The following is a 17,443-nucleotide window of genomic DNA, read 5'->3' on the forward strand; positions in this document are numbered from 1 at the left end:
TTTAAGTTAGTGAAATGAATGTGCACAAGAGCTGTGGTTGGTAGGAAGATGGAAGACACGGCCCTTCCTGCTTGCTTAAACAGGCCCTAGGGATCTAAAACCTGACACCTTCAGGGCAGCCTTCTAGGTCGGAACCCGGAACCCTTAGCGCTACATGTGCCCGCTCACCTCCACCCCCTCCTTAGGAAGGGTTTTTTGGTGGGACAGAAAGTCTGAATGTTGTTGCAGCTGGCTGGGAATGAAACTTTTCAAACCAGGTGTTTGTGGGAAAATCGAAAACATTCGTTCTTAACCCTGACTGCAGGGTTATGAGAATCCCTGCTTGGAGCTTTTAAAAACAATTCTTGGATCTCACCCTTTCTCCCCTCTGTCCCCAGGCCCCGTGTGGCATGCATGCTCCATCAGTCGTGTCCAACTCTTTGCAACCCCATGGACTGCAGCCCACCAGGCTCCTCTGTCCATGGGGTTTCCCAGGCAAGAATACTGGAAACAACAACAGGGGATCTTCCTAACCCAGGGATCGAAACGGCATCTCCTGTATCTACTGCATTGGCAGATGAATTCTTTACCACTGAGCCACCTGGGAAGCTATAGCCCAGGCATTGGGTATTTCAAATATCCCCAGGTGATTTTTTTCCCCAGTGATTTTAATGTACAGCCAACGTTAGGAACCAGTGGCCTAAGAAGACAGAGGGCAGCTCACCAAACTTTCCCAACAGGTGGGGTTTGTGGGTTGCGTGCTCGCTGGAGAATGTTTATGCAGGGGGCAGGCTCAGGCCAATTTTCTGTCACTGTAGCAAGCTCTCAGGTAGCAAGGTGGTGAAGGTGGAGGCCTGCTTTCCTGTCTGCCTCTAACAGTTGGAGGCCACTTATATTTACCAAAAACAATTCGGCAATTGTGACTGACCACAGACCGGAAGGGAAAGGGAGGGGAGAACTCCGACCTAGTGTTTCTCTAACTTTTGTGTGTATGAATCCAGTGGAGAGTCTGTCAAAACACAGCATGCTGGGCCCCACCCCAGAGATTCTAATTCAGTTGGTCCAGGGCAGGGCGCACTTCAGAATTCTCTCCCAGGTGATGCAGCTGATGCCTGTCCGTGGTTAAACGTTGGGCAGCATTGCAGGAGAGCCTGGGCTCGGCATTCCTCTCCTGGGAGAGCAGAAGAGATGGTGATGCAGTGAGGGGTATCCACCACTCAACTCCAGAAACTTGTTTTATTTTTCTAGAAACTTCAGGATAATTGTGTGAAAACGGGTTCCCACAGGCCTCACACCCTGAAGGATGGGATTCACCTGTTTTTAAAGGTTGAAAATAGAAATTTTCTGTCTGACATCATATTGGTCAGGGTTTTCCAGAGAAATAGAACCAGTAGGCTGTGTGTGTGTGTGTGTGTGTGTGTGTGTGTGTGTGCATAAAAGATTTATTATAAGGAGCTGGTTCATGCAATTATGGATATCAGGCTCACAGCCAGGAGAGTCAGTGGTACAGATGGACTCTGAAGGCTGCAGGAGAATTTCCTGCTCAGAGAGGCAAGACCTTTTGTTCTATTCAAGCCTTCAACTGATTGGATGAGGCCCACCCATGTTACAGAAGGCAGTGTGCTAACTCAAAGTCTACTGATTTAAATGTTCCCTGGTGGCTCAGCAGCAAAGAATTTACCTGTAATGCAGGAGACATGGGTTCAACCCCTGGGTTAAGAAGATCCCTTGGAAAAGGGAACGGGCAACTCACTTAAGTATTCTGGCCTGGGAAATTCCATGGACAGAGGAATCAATTTTGAGGCGGCCATAATTTCTAAAATCTGCTTCTAGAAGGAGGATCAGAAAAACATATTTCCTCCTATATTAACTTTGCCAGCACAGGCCTTGAAACTTGACAGCAGCATCTCAGGGACCCAAGATCAAAACAGCTTCTTCCTCCTTAAAGTGACTGGAAATGGAAGTGCTGCTCAGAATGGGTGGAGGTTAGGGACTCACACACACACATCTTCCAAATTTCAGTTTATCTTGGTGTTATGCAGATAGTGAAATGTTTCTTTTTTCATCTTCACTTAAATATAGAGAATCTGAAGTTTGAGAGTCAAGCTGTCAAAAATTTAACATTTGCACGAGGCTGACATAAAACTGGAACTATTACCTAAATTTAAAATTGTGTGTTCAAAAAAGTCTCACTATTCTGGTTGACTTTAATAGGAAAATAGGAGTATAAATAAAGTATAAAATTGGGGAGGGGAATTGGGGACAGAAAGTTTCCACTTCTTATAAAGTTTGAAATCCAGCGCTGTAAGGAAAGGTGATGTGGCTCCATCTCCTAAAAAAAGGTGGTGGGAATCCCGATCCTTATCAAATGTGCTTCTGAAGAGAGATCTACCTAGCTCATCTGGGCATGGGTGGAAGAAGCAACCCAAGGACTGAGTCAAATAGGCTGTTGATTCTAGAAACTGGGAGAAGCCAAGGGGGCCTACAGGGAGAGCACTTCTTTAAGTGCAAAAGATTACAGAAGACTGAATCATCATACTTTGAGAAATCGATTCTTATTAACATCTTAAATCCTTTTGATTAGGTCAAGGATACAGGACTTTTGCCTTTGCCCATGAATTAAATCCTATGGGAATTGCCCATCTGCTGTAGTAACAACTAGAAGAGTGGACATTAACACATGAAACAACAGTTTTCAGACACTGGACAACAGGCTGCACTGGATTTTAATGCCCAATAGAAGGGAAACAAGGGAAGGGCTGCAAGTGCCCCAGCTGACTGCCTGGAGGCAATACCCAGGCTACAACCCAGGGAAGGGGAACCAAAGAGACTCCATGAGTAGCAGAGAGAGATCAAAGCTCAGGGAGGCCAGGGTGGGTGAGCTGCAAGGTAGAGAGCTGTTAGGAGGGAGTTGCATGGAAGGCTAGAGAGCCCTGCAGAGGGGCCCTTGAAGCCTTGGTTGGAATATGAATTTGCACATGCACGAGAGGGAACTCCTCAAGGCCAGGAAAGAACCACGTGGAGTTCAGACAGGGCTCTGGATAGTTTCAATCTGTCACAGTGGAAAGAACTCATAGTGTACAGGCATGGAGTAGACATTTTAGAATAATGCCTTAATAGTGGGACAAAATGAGCCCTAACAGTTGCATTAGACCTCCCTAAGAAAGCCTAAAAACAAGACTTAAAAGGATCAAACTAAGCACGAGTTAACATAATTGCACAACAGCACAGTCCCCCGCTGTTTCAAGGAATGCAATGGAATCCATCCACAGCAATGTAGATTTTACAATACTTGGCATCCGATAAAAAATTACCAGACACGCCAAGAAGCCAAAATCATTGACTCCATGGACATCAGTTTGGGTAAACTCTGGGAGTTGGTGATGGACAGGGAGGCCTGGCGTGCTGCAGTTCATGGGGTTGCAGAGTTGGATACGACTGAGCGCATAAACTGAACGGAACTGAAAGAAGCCAAAAGAAAAGATCCTTTCATAATCAGGAAAGCTAATTCAATCAATAGAAAGAGCTCCGGGTATAGCAAAGACGGAATACTATAGTAGATAAAGCTCTTAATTACTGTAGTCTCAAAGTATATTCACATATATAAAGCAGGGGCAAAGTACAGTCTATGGGCCAGACTTGGCTTATTTTCCATGTGTGTAAATAAAGCTTTATTAGAACACAGCCAACTTGTTAATTTATGTATTGTCCATTGCTGCTTCCATGCTATAATGGCAAAGTTGGGTAGTTATTTATTTACTACTTTTGGCTGTCCTGGGTCTTCATTGCTGCACAAGGGCCTTCTCCAGTTGCAGAGAGGGGGTGCTCCTCTTAGTTGGGGTGCCCAGGTGTTTTATTGTGGTAGCTTCTCTTGTTGCGGAGTGTGGGCTCTAGAGCACAGGCACGGTAGTTGTGGCACACAGGTTTAGTTGCCCCACAACGTGTGGGATCTTCCCAGACCAGGCAGTGAAGCCCATGTCCCCTGCATTGGCAGGCAGATTCTTAACCACTGGACCACAAGGGAAGTACTCAAAGTTGAGTAGTTATGACAAAGACTGCAACGGCCTGAAAAACCTAAAATATCAATATTACCTGGTTCTTCACATCAAGTTTGCTGACTTCTGATGTAGAGGAAAACATGAACATAAGGAGGGAAATGGAAGATGTTTTAAAAGACCCAAATAAAACACCTTAAGATGGGACAAACAAAATTTGAAAAGTATATCAGATGAAATTAACATGAAGGTGAATGGGACTTAGTCCCTGTTTGCAAAGAAGTTTGTCATCTGATGGGGGAGGCTGACTTCTTTGACAACGGATGGGTGTGAAGCAAGGGAAGAAAGGGAATGTGGCTGGGTTAGTAAAACAACAGTTTACAACTCCAAATTCTTGGAATGAAGGTATATACCAGGTTAAAATTCCTTGCAGAGGGCTGATGGTAATTGAAGTGCCTTGCCTGGTTTTGGAGGTAGGCAACAGGCATATGAAGTTGGTATTACTCCCCATCCCAGGTATATTCCAGTGGCATGGCTGAGGCTGGAAGCTTTAGTTTCAGCATTTTGATAACACAAGTTCTAGTTACTTAAGCTCACACCATTATAATCAGTTAAACATTCTGCTATCTAATTTTGGGCAACAATTCAGAGCTAAGCCACCTTCAGAAATTTTTTTTTCCCAAATGTCATTAATGATGGAAACCACTAATTTCCATGTGTCAAATTTCAGACCACCTCCATAAACAGTATAAGAGGCTTATTGTTAATATTTTTGTAGTACTTACTGTGGGCTTCCCTGGTGGCTCAGAGAGTAAAGAATCTGCCTATAGTGCAGGAGACCTGGGTTCAATCCCTGGATTGGGAAGATCGCCTGGAGAAGGGAAGGGCTACCCACTCCAGGCACTAGACTTAAGAGCTCTACTTGAATTTGGTTCATTGTAGTGCTGAGAATCCAGTCCATTCTCCCTTTCTAATTAAAGACACTAACTTGGACAAGATCACATGATTACTAAGTCAATATTTAAACTCAGGCAGTGTGATGCTGAGACTCACTTTCTGGACTGCTGTATTCTCTCTTTGTAAAGCATCTCTTCTAATGCCTAATAACACACTGGCAATTAATATGAGACAGCTATTAATGTATCCTATATTTTAATAGGACACTGGAAAAGTTTGTAAAAAGTTGATCCTTTTTCTATTAGGGAACAAAAGAGCTGATAAAAACACAAAATTAGATGCAGAAATTAAACATTTTCATATACAATTAAACTCCAATTACTCCTTGGCAACTATATTTATTTAGCATTTTTGGAAACATCTCATACATAAACATTCAGGAGTTTTATCTTTCCTGGTTTACTTCCCTTTCATGCTATTTCTAAATAATGATATCATTACTACACTTAAATGGCCCAAATGATGAGGCTATAACAATATATGTGGCTATGAGAGAACTACTCCTTTCACAAACTCACATCTTCATATTCTCTTAGCTTGCTGGTAAGTTCTGATTAAAAAAAAAAAAAAGGTTTTAGGAAGGCAGTTATTTACTAGTCATGCAAGCAGAGACAGAATCAGTAGTGAGAAGCACTAGTTATATCAATTTACTGCAAGGAGCATCAAGCACCACAATTCCTTTATCAAGAGACTTTTAGTAGCATGTCCTAAAAGGGTAATGGGTAAAGAAACACAACAATGATATATTACTTAAAAATGTCTATTTAATGGTCATTCCATCAAAATCAAGCAGAATCACATTTCAAAAGTATATATATATATATTTTAAGGTGCATTTTCAAGTTTTATTTGGGCTTTATTTCTTCTTAGCTGCTTGAGATGTTCTTGCAGATACAATTAACATAGGACGTTCTGAGGCTGATAGGTTCTCATGCACTGAAAGACAATTTCTAACAACACTGCGTATGTTGGAATACGATAAAAAATTTCAAAAGCCAGGTGTAATTTCAGAAAACTTAATACCAGTCATGAAAGACATTTTCAACATAAAATTTAGGCACTCTATACTTTGGAATAGCCACAAAATATTCCAACAAGAGTTAATGCACTTTGTGATTACCTCTACTAAAAGATAATTCTCAGTTAAAAATCTATACTATTAAATAACATTTAAATTAGAGCCCATTATATTTTGATCATTATTGTGAACCATTGCAGCATTGTTTTCATCAAATAAAGCCACACTACTTCTATTACTCATCCTGGTACTCATCTTTTGTGGTGCATTTTTTAAGAACCTATAACATTCACAGATAAGCATCTCCCCCCTTTTCCTGCTAACACCTGAAAAAGAAGGCCCTAACCAACTTTAAAAGTATTTTTGTATTTTCTGCTGTAGTTACTTTCTTAGCATGAACGCTGCAGCACATGCAGGGCTCCCTGAAGACCAGAAAACATTCAGCAAGGAGCCATGACTGATTCCGAGACTCAGTTCATTTGCTCAGTCACTCGGTGGCTAAGTGCATTGCTCTATCTACGCTCCTACTGACTGTGCTGCTACACTGACAGCTATGGAGCCAAGGAGAGGGATACTGAAATTTGTCACTCCACTTTGCACAATGCCAAGGCCATCCAGAACTGGGTTTACTTTGGTAAAAACTTGCTGATCTCTGCAGTGGCTCTGGGACTTCCACCTGCTCATCTGAAGCCTGAGGGGTAGGAAGGATGCCTGCCCACTGAGATGCCATTAACTCCAGATGAACTTCCCAGACTTGAGCATAACTTAGCATTGTTAGAATTCAGAACATGGATGCTAACTGTTTCTGCTGAGAAGAAGGTACATTTGCTCAGTGGTATGCAATTATGTAGCTAAGAAAACAATTAGAAAGCCGTTCAAAATTTTTAGATTACAGTCTGCAAATTGGCTCATCATAATCACCAATGACTAACTTATAAAGATCTATCCAGAGAAATGAATTCGAGACTTATTTGATGATAAGTCGTACAGAAAAGAGCACAGTAATTTCCCACAGGAGAATTTGCTTTTTCATCATGGGGATCACTGCTAAGTTAATTACACTGCTAATGTTTTCTGGCGTATTTGAAGAGACAATTAGCATACGTAAATCAGGAGTGAGATGACAAGTTGCTTAACATTTGTTTCTGTTCATCGGATGTGATCTGGTTGCTGCTCAGCCTCCATATGAGTCAGGATGGGGAGAGAAGGCCATAAGGAATGAGAGGTTGTTAACTTCCGTTTAAGCAAATATAATCAGAACCATTACTACTAGTTGATAAACACGGATGTTAAATGCAGAATGCATAAGACTCAGCTGTTGGAAATTAACCTCAGCAAGAGATGAGAGATGCTGGGAAACATTATTGTCGATATGGGAAATTCATGTGAAACCCAGGCCATCTTTCCTGAGCAGAGAGGTCGGGACGGTAAGGATGGAGATGGGTTTTAGTTGAGGCTGGGTTTTATTCTTTCTCAGAAGTTTGTCTTCCTGTGAATATTCTACAACCACATCTATCTTGTGATCATGACCCAAGGCTTAGGATAGCACGGTTAAGACTACAGTCCCTCTCTGGCGTTTCAGAATGGCCACAGCTTCCTCATGTGTAACACCTTCCAGAGTCTCACCATTAACAGCTAAAATCTGATCACCTCGCTTCAATCGGCCATCATCTGCAGCTGCTCCCTACAAATAAGAAACATTCCAGTTTAACCAGGGTGAAGCAATGAATATTCAAATAATATTAATATTATAGTGTGCATATTAAAAGAAAACTTTTAAAACTACCAATTAAAATGATTTCTAGGTAATGTTTTTAAATTAAGAAAATTAAGAAAAATGTAGGATGTTATTTGACCTAAGGTTGAATAGTAATTATAATCATGCATTGTTTTCATAATATACTACTAGAAATGTCCTGACATTCACACTTTTTTTTTTAAATACAAGTAGACCTTATTTCAATATTCAGTACTGAATGGAATCTGAATGTCATATCATGTCAACTTTATGAATATGTAGCATACAAAGGCAGAACTGAATCTGGTGTTAGCTTTATTGCCAACACCATCATCATACAGGGTTCCATTATATTGAAAAGCTATTAGCACTGCAGTGATCTATCAAAAGTGACTATAGCCTCTAAATGGGTGAATTGTATGGTATGTGAATTAGATCTCAATAAAACTGTCCTATATATAAATACACAGAAGTGGAGCATTTCTAAAATTTTACAATATCATATTCAAAAGTGTCAGCTTTATCTTTGATCCACCTAAACAGGTTTCTAAATGACTGCTTTCATTACATATTCAGTCATACATGGCTCTTCAGCATGGCACAAAGCAAGTGAAACTTGGGCTTTTTTTCATTCTAAAGCTGAGGATCAAAAACATCATGATATTATTAGAAATACTTCGGATGAGTAAAGAAAGAAAAGACATAGAAAATGATTCACAGGAAGCTTTCTCCATCTGCCAGGGTAATTTTGAGAATTCTTTGAAGAGTTCATGCCAAAGGAGTACTCTACATGATTTTGAATTATGGGGAAATTAATCAAGGCATGCAGGCCCCTGACCCCTGATTGACTCCTGCAGAAGCCGAGCTAAGAGGCACTGACACTCCAGGGACCTTCCCACAGTGTAGGGGTCCTGACCTGGTAGAATTACCTAGAATTTCAAAGCCATGATGAGGGCGGAATTCCAGTATAAAGGTGTCATAAAGAAAACTCAAAACCAGGATTATACTGGGGGGAAAATACCAAGATCAATTTGCACCTTTATTCAATGTTTTTTTTTTTTTTCTTTTTAAGAAAGTGTGTATGGATAAATCTAACTTGATTTAAATAAATTTTAAATGCCGAGATTTAAGGGCTTCAGTAAACTCAAATACCTGTGTAATTACTTTTTTAAAAAGCATGTTAAGCTCTTCAAGTGTTCATTTTCATCAGTGGAAAAAGGATGATTTTTCAACTTTCTAGGATGTGTACACTGTTTCAGGTATTGCTGTGTTTACTTGATAATTACACTGACCTGTATCTCCTCTGCTATTTAATCAGTGTGGTATCTGTAGGCTAAACAAGGGAAGGAAGAAATAAATGGCTGACAGACTGACTTTCATCGAGCTAGGACACATGGCCTTACCCTTTTGCGGTGTCTCAGCTCAGTCACTTCACCTTCCCTGATGCTGTAAAATGGGCTTAAACAGCTACCTTTTGGCCTGTTCCAAAGATTCAGTGTATGGCACAGGGTATCTGCACAATTGTGGTAGTATAATGAAATGAATGATTATCAAACTCATGTTTCTGATTTCACAGGCTTCAAAAAACTGCTCCCTTGATTTTCAGGGTTATTGAAGTCTTCAGGCCAATCTCATGTTGGTTTATGGTAAAATTAGGCTGCTGATGGGACTAAGACCAAAAGCTGGTTTTGATTCTGAAGTTTTCAAACACCTGAAAGAAAACGGAAGGCCCTGACAGCCTGTTAATCAGACTGACTAAGCCTTGCAAATCCTATACACCCTAAGTGCCTGTGAGGCTTCCTACTTTTGGAGGGGGAAAAAAAAGACCTGGATGGGCCAAATTAATTTCTTTGTTGAGCAAGAGAACTGTTAAAAGATTCACAGGACACCAAAAAGGTCACATAATAACTCACACCCTGTGGACATCCAAGATCCAGAAACCTGAATCAGAGATAAATATTTTATAGAACATATGTTCAGTGTTTAAAAAGAAAAATAGAAAACATATAGCTATAGTTCTTAGAGCTTCAAGAGTCTTATGGGGGGAATCTTTAGCTTCGTATCAAAATCTGTTGTAGAAAGAGTTCACTTTAAAAGAACTCTTTTGCTAGCTTTTGGTTTATTGATTCTCTATAGAAAACTTTCATATTATGATACATTAGTTCACTCTGATAAATAAAAAAAAAGAGAGTCATCAAAGGAAACCCTATCGTAGGGAATTTCCTGGTGGTCCAGTGGTTAGGGCTCTGTACTTTCATTGTCGGAGGCTCAGGTTCAATCCCTGATTGGGGAACCAAGCTCCCACAAACTTCAATGTGTGGCCAAAAAATCAAATTATATTTTAATTATAAAATCAATTATATTATAATGAACTCCATGAAACTGTATGAATAATGATAATTTGCACTGGAATCTTCTTTTACTGACACTGAATTAAGTAGGTTATAAGCTAGTACTTTTTTCTGTTCAGAGTTTCTCATTTCATGTGTGTCTCACTTTACCAAAAAGGTCCATTCATTCCTTAAAATATGAAACGTACCAAGGATCCTCAATATTTATTAAAATGTTACTACCTATGTAGGTGCTTTCTAAATGATCACTTTCAATGAAAAGAACATTCTGTGTGAGCTTCGGTCTGTTCATTATTCACACTAATCTTGTCCCCCTTGATTTGATAGTAGTTTATTTTCAAAAATCTGCCAGCAATGCACATCCTGGTGTTCTGAGAAACAGCACCTGACCCGTTCCACAGTCTCTGTGACTGTGTAGACAGGGATAGGTGCAGACTGCTGAACTAGGCCCCAGGGCAAAAGACCTTAGAGCGGACCTGTCCTCTCTCTGGACTGCAGCCCATGTCCTCACAGGTGGGAAGTGAAGTCACTCAGTCGTGTCCGACTCTTTGAGACCCCATGGACTGTAGCCTACCAGGTTCCTCCATCCCTGGGATTTTCCAGGCAAGAATACTGGAGTGGGTTGCCATTTCCTTCTCCAGAGACAGGTAGGAAAGGAGGTGATGATTACAGACATTCTGGAGGGACTTTACAAAGGCAGGCAGGCAGAACTTGCTGAAAGGTGGGGGCTCACCGTGCAGCCTTTCCACTGTCCTTATCTCCAGAGCTGGCTCTTTTAAATGCAAAGTATAACAACCCCCTCAAAGAATCATGATCACAGCTACTTACAGTGTATTCTTAGGAAAAGGAGGGTCTGTAGGTGGTTTATCCATTTTGAGGATTATCAGATGGGGACAGCACTGTTATCCAGAATGTTTCTTTTTTTCAAATATTAAAAAAAAATCGATTCCTTTTTTGGCCACACCATGTGGAATGTGGGATCTTAGTTCCCCAATCAGGGATTGATTCCCCTGCGGTGGAAGTGTGGAGTCTTAACCACTGAACCATCAAGGAAGTCCCAGAATGTTTCTGATCTGCCTTCCTCTCCCTTTTCGTCCATCACCAGCTGTGTGTTTGGGAATAATATGGCTCCTTAACAGACAATATTGTGAGATGGCAATAGGAGTGGAAATCTGCAGCTGCCTAACATGTTCCAAAAGCAAAAGCCAAAGGATTAAGACTTGTGTCAGGTCACAGACCCAGTTAACAGGTGATAAGATCTGCACAGGTAAAAGCAAACTTGTATGTAGGGTATAGCATAGCTTTCTAGAAAGAGAAAGAATCTATCATATCTTTTTTGAGGGCCTTTATTTCTTTAGGAAAATAAAGTACTAGGAGGCAATTTGATCAATTAGTAAACAAATGACTGTGATAAAAACATTGAAGAATAAAGTTGCAATATCAGTACTAAGTACTTTTCAGAGATCTTAAAAGTTTATAATGAATTTGAACTCCAACTTTAATAATGAAATTCACACCATGACCTGTGTATCAAGTAGGATGAATTAGACAATTTAATTCCTGAAAAACACCATTATCCAGGCTTAGTCTAACACACTGGGCTGTCCTGTAAGTACTTGGCAGACCACTGGAAGAGAGAAACAACCTTTAGCTAAAATATCCTGAGGTTTTGGTGATGGGCAGCCATTAATGCTGCACTGATCCTAGGCTTGTACAAAGCTTTACGCCATGGCCCTCAGCTATCTTTCTTTAGTAGAAAGCTAAATCTTTGTTCTAGCCAGAACAATACTTCCAAGGCCAAAGAGCTTTTGCAGAGAGTGTGCCATGCTCCTTATACTGGTTGTTGAAAGAAGACACTCTTTGAAATCTGTTAGCATCTACTTTTGTAAAAGGGTCCAAAGAATATTATACTTCTTGTGATTCCACTTTTATAAAAGAATTCTTCTTGCACTCGTGTGGTGCAGGAATTTTCTATAAGATGAAAATGAAACAAGCATACATGCATGCATTCAGGTGTCAAAGTGAAGTAAAGCAAAACACTTAAAAAAAAAATCTCACCTAAGTTTCATTAAAACAAAAAAAGTACAGTAAAAAGGAAAAAAATACCTTTGCAAATATAGTCTTGACATAAATTGGCAGGTCTCCATGGGGACTTCCAAAACCCCCTACAATACTAAACCCCAATCCTTCAGAGCCTTTCTCCAAAGTAATAATCTTAGGTGGAGGTGTTCTGAAAACACAATGCACGCTGTTTAATTCAAGAATAGATATTAAGAGGGAATTTCATTTTCATGGAAGAACACAGATTTGAGAGAGACTTTCAAACTGTGAAACGATGAAGGTCAGTTTATCAGATCAAATTGTCAGCAGTCTAGAAACTTATTTTGAATATTATGCCAATATTCTGGATATTTTAGAGGCTTCTCTTTCATAAAACCCACTGTTTTTTTAACTACGAAATAAAGTCATGAGGCTGAAGTTGTCAAAGTACTCTTCTATTTGCTTAGGTTTTAACTTTTAAAATTACTGTTTAAAGCTGAACAGAACTGTCTTTACATCTGTAAAGAACGTGCGTGGAGGTGGAGAGGCAGGATATCACCTGAGCTTGTCGTACCCTGCGGTCCGCAGGTGGGCTTCTGAACAGGTGATGTTAGCCCGAGAGTTCAGGGAACGGCTGCTCTTTTTCTACATGAATATCCTCACCACAAGTGATCCCCACTTACACGGAGAGTGGGAAATCATTCTTCAAAACCCAATTCTAATCTTCCCTGATGCCTTTGGAAGCATTCACCCCAACCTTCTCTGTGCTCCTTTGTACTTGGTCTGTATTTCCATACAGCACTTGCCATATGCTTCCTTAACCATCCTTCTCCTCTACCAGCCTAAAAACTCCTTAAGGCTCTGCCTTCTGAGCATTCCCAGCACCAAGCACTGTGCTTGTCACAACCTCAGGATCATGACTTTGTCAATGAGAACTAACATCTAGAAGAGAGAATGGTTAAAGAACATTTGTTTCAAATGTATCGTTTAGATTGTCAAAGTTTCATCCAGTGTGGAAGTCATCTCTCTCAGAAACAACATAGCTAAAAATTAAATTACCTGTGTGGGTTCACAAGGAGTTAAGCTTAACTAACGCCAAGTTGTCCAAAGGGGAAAAACCTAAAGGAGTTCCAACACCCCAGGTCTGGTTGCCTTATCTGCAGGAGGTCTGTCTGTGTATCCCGGCAGTATCACTTGTTTTGCAACAACATGCTTGTCCGAGAGGCAGCACCATCTAATATAAGTGCAGCCACTCGTGTGATACTTGCAAACTCAGAGAAGTTTGCAAACCTGGGATATGAGCAACCTCTGAATGTGCTGTCTGCCTCAAACACTCTTCTCTCCTCTGCCCTGATTTTGCCTGGCTTATTTTGAGCTTGATTTTCAGCTGCTTCCCATTGATACCGGTTGTTTGCTGATGCACATACTGGTTGTTTACAGCAGGCATCTATAGTAATTTCTGAACGTCTATGCTGTATCTATTATCAAATGTTTCCAATGACACTCCAGCTTTTTTCAATTATTTTAAAACTCAGCTTGGGCATTTAGCGCCAAGTACATGCCCTAGTTGAGTTATGTCTCTTTTCCATGGTTTCAGAGGACCCTGTGCTTACTTCTCTCTCTCATTGAACTTGGTTCTCCAGCACTTACCAACTGTTTTATAACCATGGATTTATGGTCTGTTTTTTTTAATTCTCTGGCAGTTCCATGAGAAGTGGGGCAATGCCTTCGCCTACGTTTCTGAGTTTGAGTCCTCAGGACCCCGCACTTGTACAGTGTCTTAGGAAGGCACTCAATAAATATCTGCTGAAATAATGACATATTATCCCCTATGGCTGGATGGTAATGATGTCATGAATATGACTTGACCTTTCATCACTTTGTGGCCTTATAAGCACTCTCAGTAATAGCCCACTGGCTAGACATGAACTTGATTCATGTCTCCTCTTTTAAACACAGCCCCCATTTCCAAGGATACTGAGGTGGGAACCTTGAAGTCCAAAGCCATTGTTTTAGAGCTAGCCCCTGGGGCCCACCAAATCCTTAGAGACCTTCGTAACTGTGCCTATTCACAATTAGAGCCTGTTTTCTTGGGCAGAGGAGGAAACCAGCTCCACTCCTCCACTGGCAACACTACATGGAGTGTGTTTCCATTTATCTCACATTGTCAATTCATTTCATTAGTTTTAATACACTTTCATGTAGAAGACTAGTAAAAAAAGAAAAATCCAAATGTTAACAGTGGTCAGATTGTAAGTGATCTTTAAATTCTTTTATGCTAGTGGTTCCTAGCCTTCTGGCAGCTGTGGGATCACAGCAAAGGACCCGGGGTCACAGGGCATCTTTGCAATTCCACAACACATTGAAGGATGTTACGTGAACACTATTCTTCACACAAGGGTCCTAATTTTCTTTTTTAAATAAAGGGCCACTACGGCTTGAAAGTATTATACTTTCATGTATTTGTCCATTTTAATAGCACGCATTCATTATTTTCATAATGAAAAGAAAGTAAAATGAGCCTAGTTCAATATTCTTAAGAAAAACAAACTCAAAGCTCTCATTTAAATTGATGAACAATCAAGAAAAGTTGGGAATGGCTGTGACCATTAGATCCTTCCAATAAATCACTCAGATCAGTCCCCAAACATTTAGTGAGCACCGGCTAGTGACCAGGCACTTGTGGAGCTGGAGTAACCTCTGGGGCAGCATTTCTCAAAGTCTGCGTCCCCAGCTTATCTGCAGCAACATTTCCCTGGAGAACCCAATGTCAACCACCTACTCAGGCTCTCTGTGAATGGGCCAGAAGGATTAGCATTTTAAAATATGCCTTTTAGATTATTTTTATGGATATTCTAGTTTGAGAAACACTGCTTTGATGAGCAACTTTAACTGCAGTGACAGGTTTTAGCTAAAAAAATGCCAGCAAGTATGACAAGAAGAGTTAACTTCAGAACAAGATTTTAGCTCAGAAAACTGAGGGCACGTGTTTCTCTGCCTAATAAAGCAGGATGAGCCTAGGCTATAAATCTGGGGTTTCTGGGTGGACAGGGCACATGCACAGTGGCCAGAGGCAGTGTGTGCAGGCCCCATAGCAACAGTTCATGAAGAACTCACATGATGGAACAAAGCTCTGTGAGAAGTGCAGCAACCCTGGTGTTTTCTCGGAGGTTCTCTAGGAATCAGAAAATGTAATGTGCACTATCCATTCCTCTCCCTTAGGGAGCACACTCTACAATCTGGACAAGGTTTCACTGAGCTTTGCCCACACACATAAGAGGCACTCTGCTTCAAGAATACTCACTCTGTGTCCTCCAGATGATGCTCGGCAGTGGGCGAACCAATGTGGTAGCCCGTAGACAAGTTCTCAAGCTGAGTTGCTATGGCACTTACATTGGTATCTGCTACAACCTGTTGGGGGGACGTCAGAGCAAGACAATCCATTATAAGTCAGGGGAGAATTACAGAAATCATACTCTATCCAACCATCAGTTCTCAGTCTTACCTTATCTAACCTATCCGTAGCATTTGACACAATGGGTTATTCTTTCTCTTAAATGGTTTTCCTCATTTGGCTTCCATAATGCTACATTCACTAGTTTCCTTTCTACCTTCTGGCCATTCCTTCATAGTTCACAAAACTCTAACTCTGAGTGCCACAGATTCACTCCTGGAGCTTCTTCTCTTTCCATTTTAACATCCTCTTAGTTATCTCAGGGGATATCATATCACCTTCAGAATTTAAATATGTAATGATAATTCCTAAATCTGTACCTTCAACACAACCTCTTACTTAACTCTAGACGTATGTATCCAATCACCAATTTGACACCCCTAGTGGGATGCCTGGCAGGTATCTCAAACTAATCTGTCCAGCCCTGAGCCACACCCCAGCCCCCATCTCTGTTCCCTAGCCTTTCTTATCTCAGGTAATGCAACTTAATTCCCCCAGCCTTAGCAAATACCTTGGTGTCACCCTTGACCCCTCTTCCTTTTACAACCCATTTTCAATCCTCATGCAACTGGTCTTCCTATAAAATCATCTCTTGCTCGGAGTTTTAAAAAAGCCTCCTCACTGGCCTCCCTGCTTCAGCCCGCCACCCCCAATCAGTCCATAGCAGCTAGAATGTTTCTCTTAAAATACAGAGGATTAGTTCACTTTTCTGCTTAAAACTATCCAAAGGAAATCTGGACTCCCTTGGATAACATGCTGAAGTTCTTAGATGGTCTATGAGGCCACTGGTAGGTGACCTGCCCAGTTATGACTCCACTTTTGTCTCCAAACATTTTCCCCTGTGTTCACTCTGCTCCTTGAACCCAGGTCTCCTGCATTGCAGGCAGTAAAGAATCCGCATGCAAGGTGGGAGACCTGGGTTCAATCTCTGGATTGGGAAGATTCCCTGGAGAAGGGAAAGGCTACCCACTCCAGTATTCTGGCCTGGAGAACTCCATGGACTTTAAGTCCATGGGGTCACAAAGAGTCGGACATGACTGAGTGACTTTCACTTTCACTCTGCTCCAGCCGGGCCTCCTGGCTTTTCCTCTAACATGCCAGAGACATCTCCACCTTGGTGCTTTGCAATTGATGTGCATTTTGCCTGGAATTTCTGCATCCAGTATGTGCATGGCTAGCTCCTTCACTTCTCTCAGGTCTTTAAAATCACCTTCTTTGGCCACCCTAACTAAAATTGCCACACCAATATCCCAGCCCAACATTTTATGTTGTTTAAAAAGAAACAACAGGCCTCAAGCACAGAAACAGATGCACAGATCAATGGAACAGAAGAGAGAGACCAGAAAACAACCTACACACCTATGGCCAATTAATATATGACAAAGGAGGCAAAACTATGCCATGGGGAAGAAAGTATCTTTAACAGTGGTGTTGGAAAGACCAGACAAGGACAGGTAAAAGAATGAAATTGGATTTTTTTTTCATACCACATACAAACATAAATTCAGAATGGATTAAAACCTAAATGTAAAATTGGAAACTGTAAAACTCCTAGAAGAAAACGTAAGCAGTACATTCTTTAATAAAAATCTTAACAATAATTTTTTGAATCTGTCTCATTAGGAAAGGGAAACAAAAGCAGAAATAAACAATGGGAAGTAATTAAATTAAAAAGTTTTTGCACAAAGAAGGAAACCATCGACAAAATGAAAAGACAAACTACTGAATGGGAAAAGATATTTGCAAATGACATGTCTTATAAGTGGTTAATATCCAAAACATATAAAGAGCTCATACAACTCAATGTATATATATATTTTTAAAAAATGAACCACCTGGTTAAAAATAGTCAGAAGATCTAAACAAACAGTTTTCCAAAGAAGACATATAGATGGTGAAAGGGCCTATGAA

At 40.7% G+C, this 17,443-nt stretch overlaps 1 protein-coding gene across 5 annotated transcripts in view; it reads right to left on the reverse strand.

Annotated features, from left to right (window-relative positions):
• Positions 1-5,675: 5,675 nt before the first annotated feature.
• The window catches only part of PATJ (PATJ crumbs cell polarity complex component), a 361,174-nt gene continuing 349,406 nt past the window's right edge, over positions 5,676-17,443 (reverse strand). For 3 of the 5 annotated variants that reach the window (XM_043461132.1, XM_043461134.1, XM_043461133.1), the window contains 3 exons: positions 15,383-15,489; positions 12,145-12,268; positions 5,676-7,633 (listed from right to left, as the gene is read on the reverse strand). In XM_043461132.1, the coding sequence (XP_043317067.1) occupies positions 7,487-7,633; positions 12,145-12,268; positions 15,383-15,489 (378 nt within the window). In that variant the 3' untranslated portion in view covers positions 5,676-7,486. The remainder of the gene's footprint in view (positions 7,634-12,144; positions 12,269-15,382; positions 15,490-17,443) is intronic. The other 2 variants (XM_043461136.1, XM_043461135.1) reach the window with 1 other exon arrangement.

The sequence above is a fragment of the Cervus canadensis genome, chromosome 2 (assembly GCF_019320065.1).
Source record: "Cervus canadensis isolate Bull #8, Minnesota chromosome 2, ASM1932006v1, whole genome shotgun sequence".
NCBI lineage: Eukaryota > Metazoa > Chordata > Mammalia > Artiodactyla > Cervidae > Cervus > Cervus canadensis.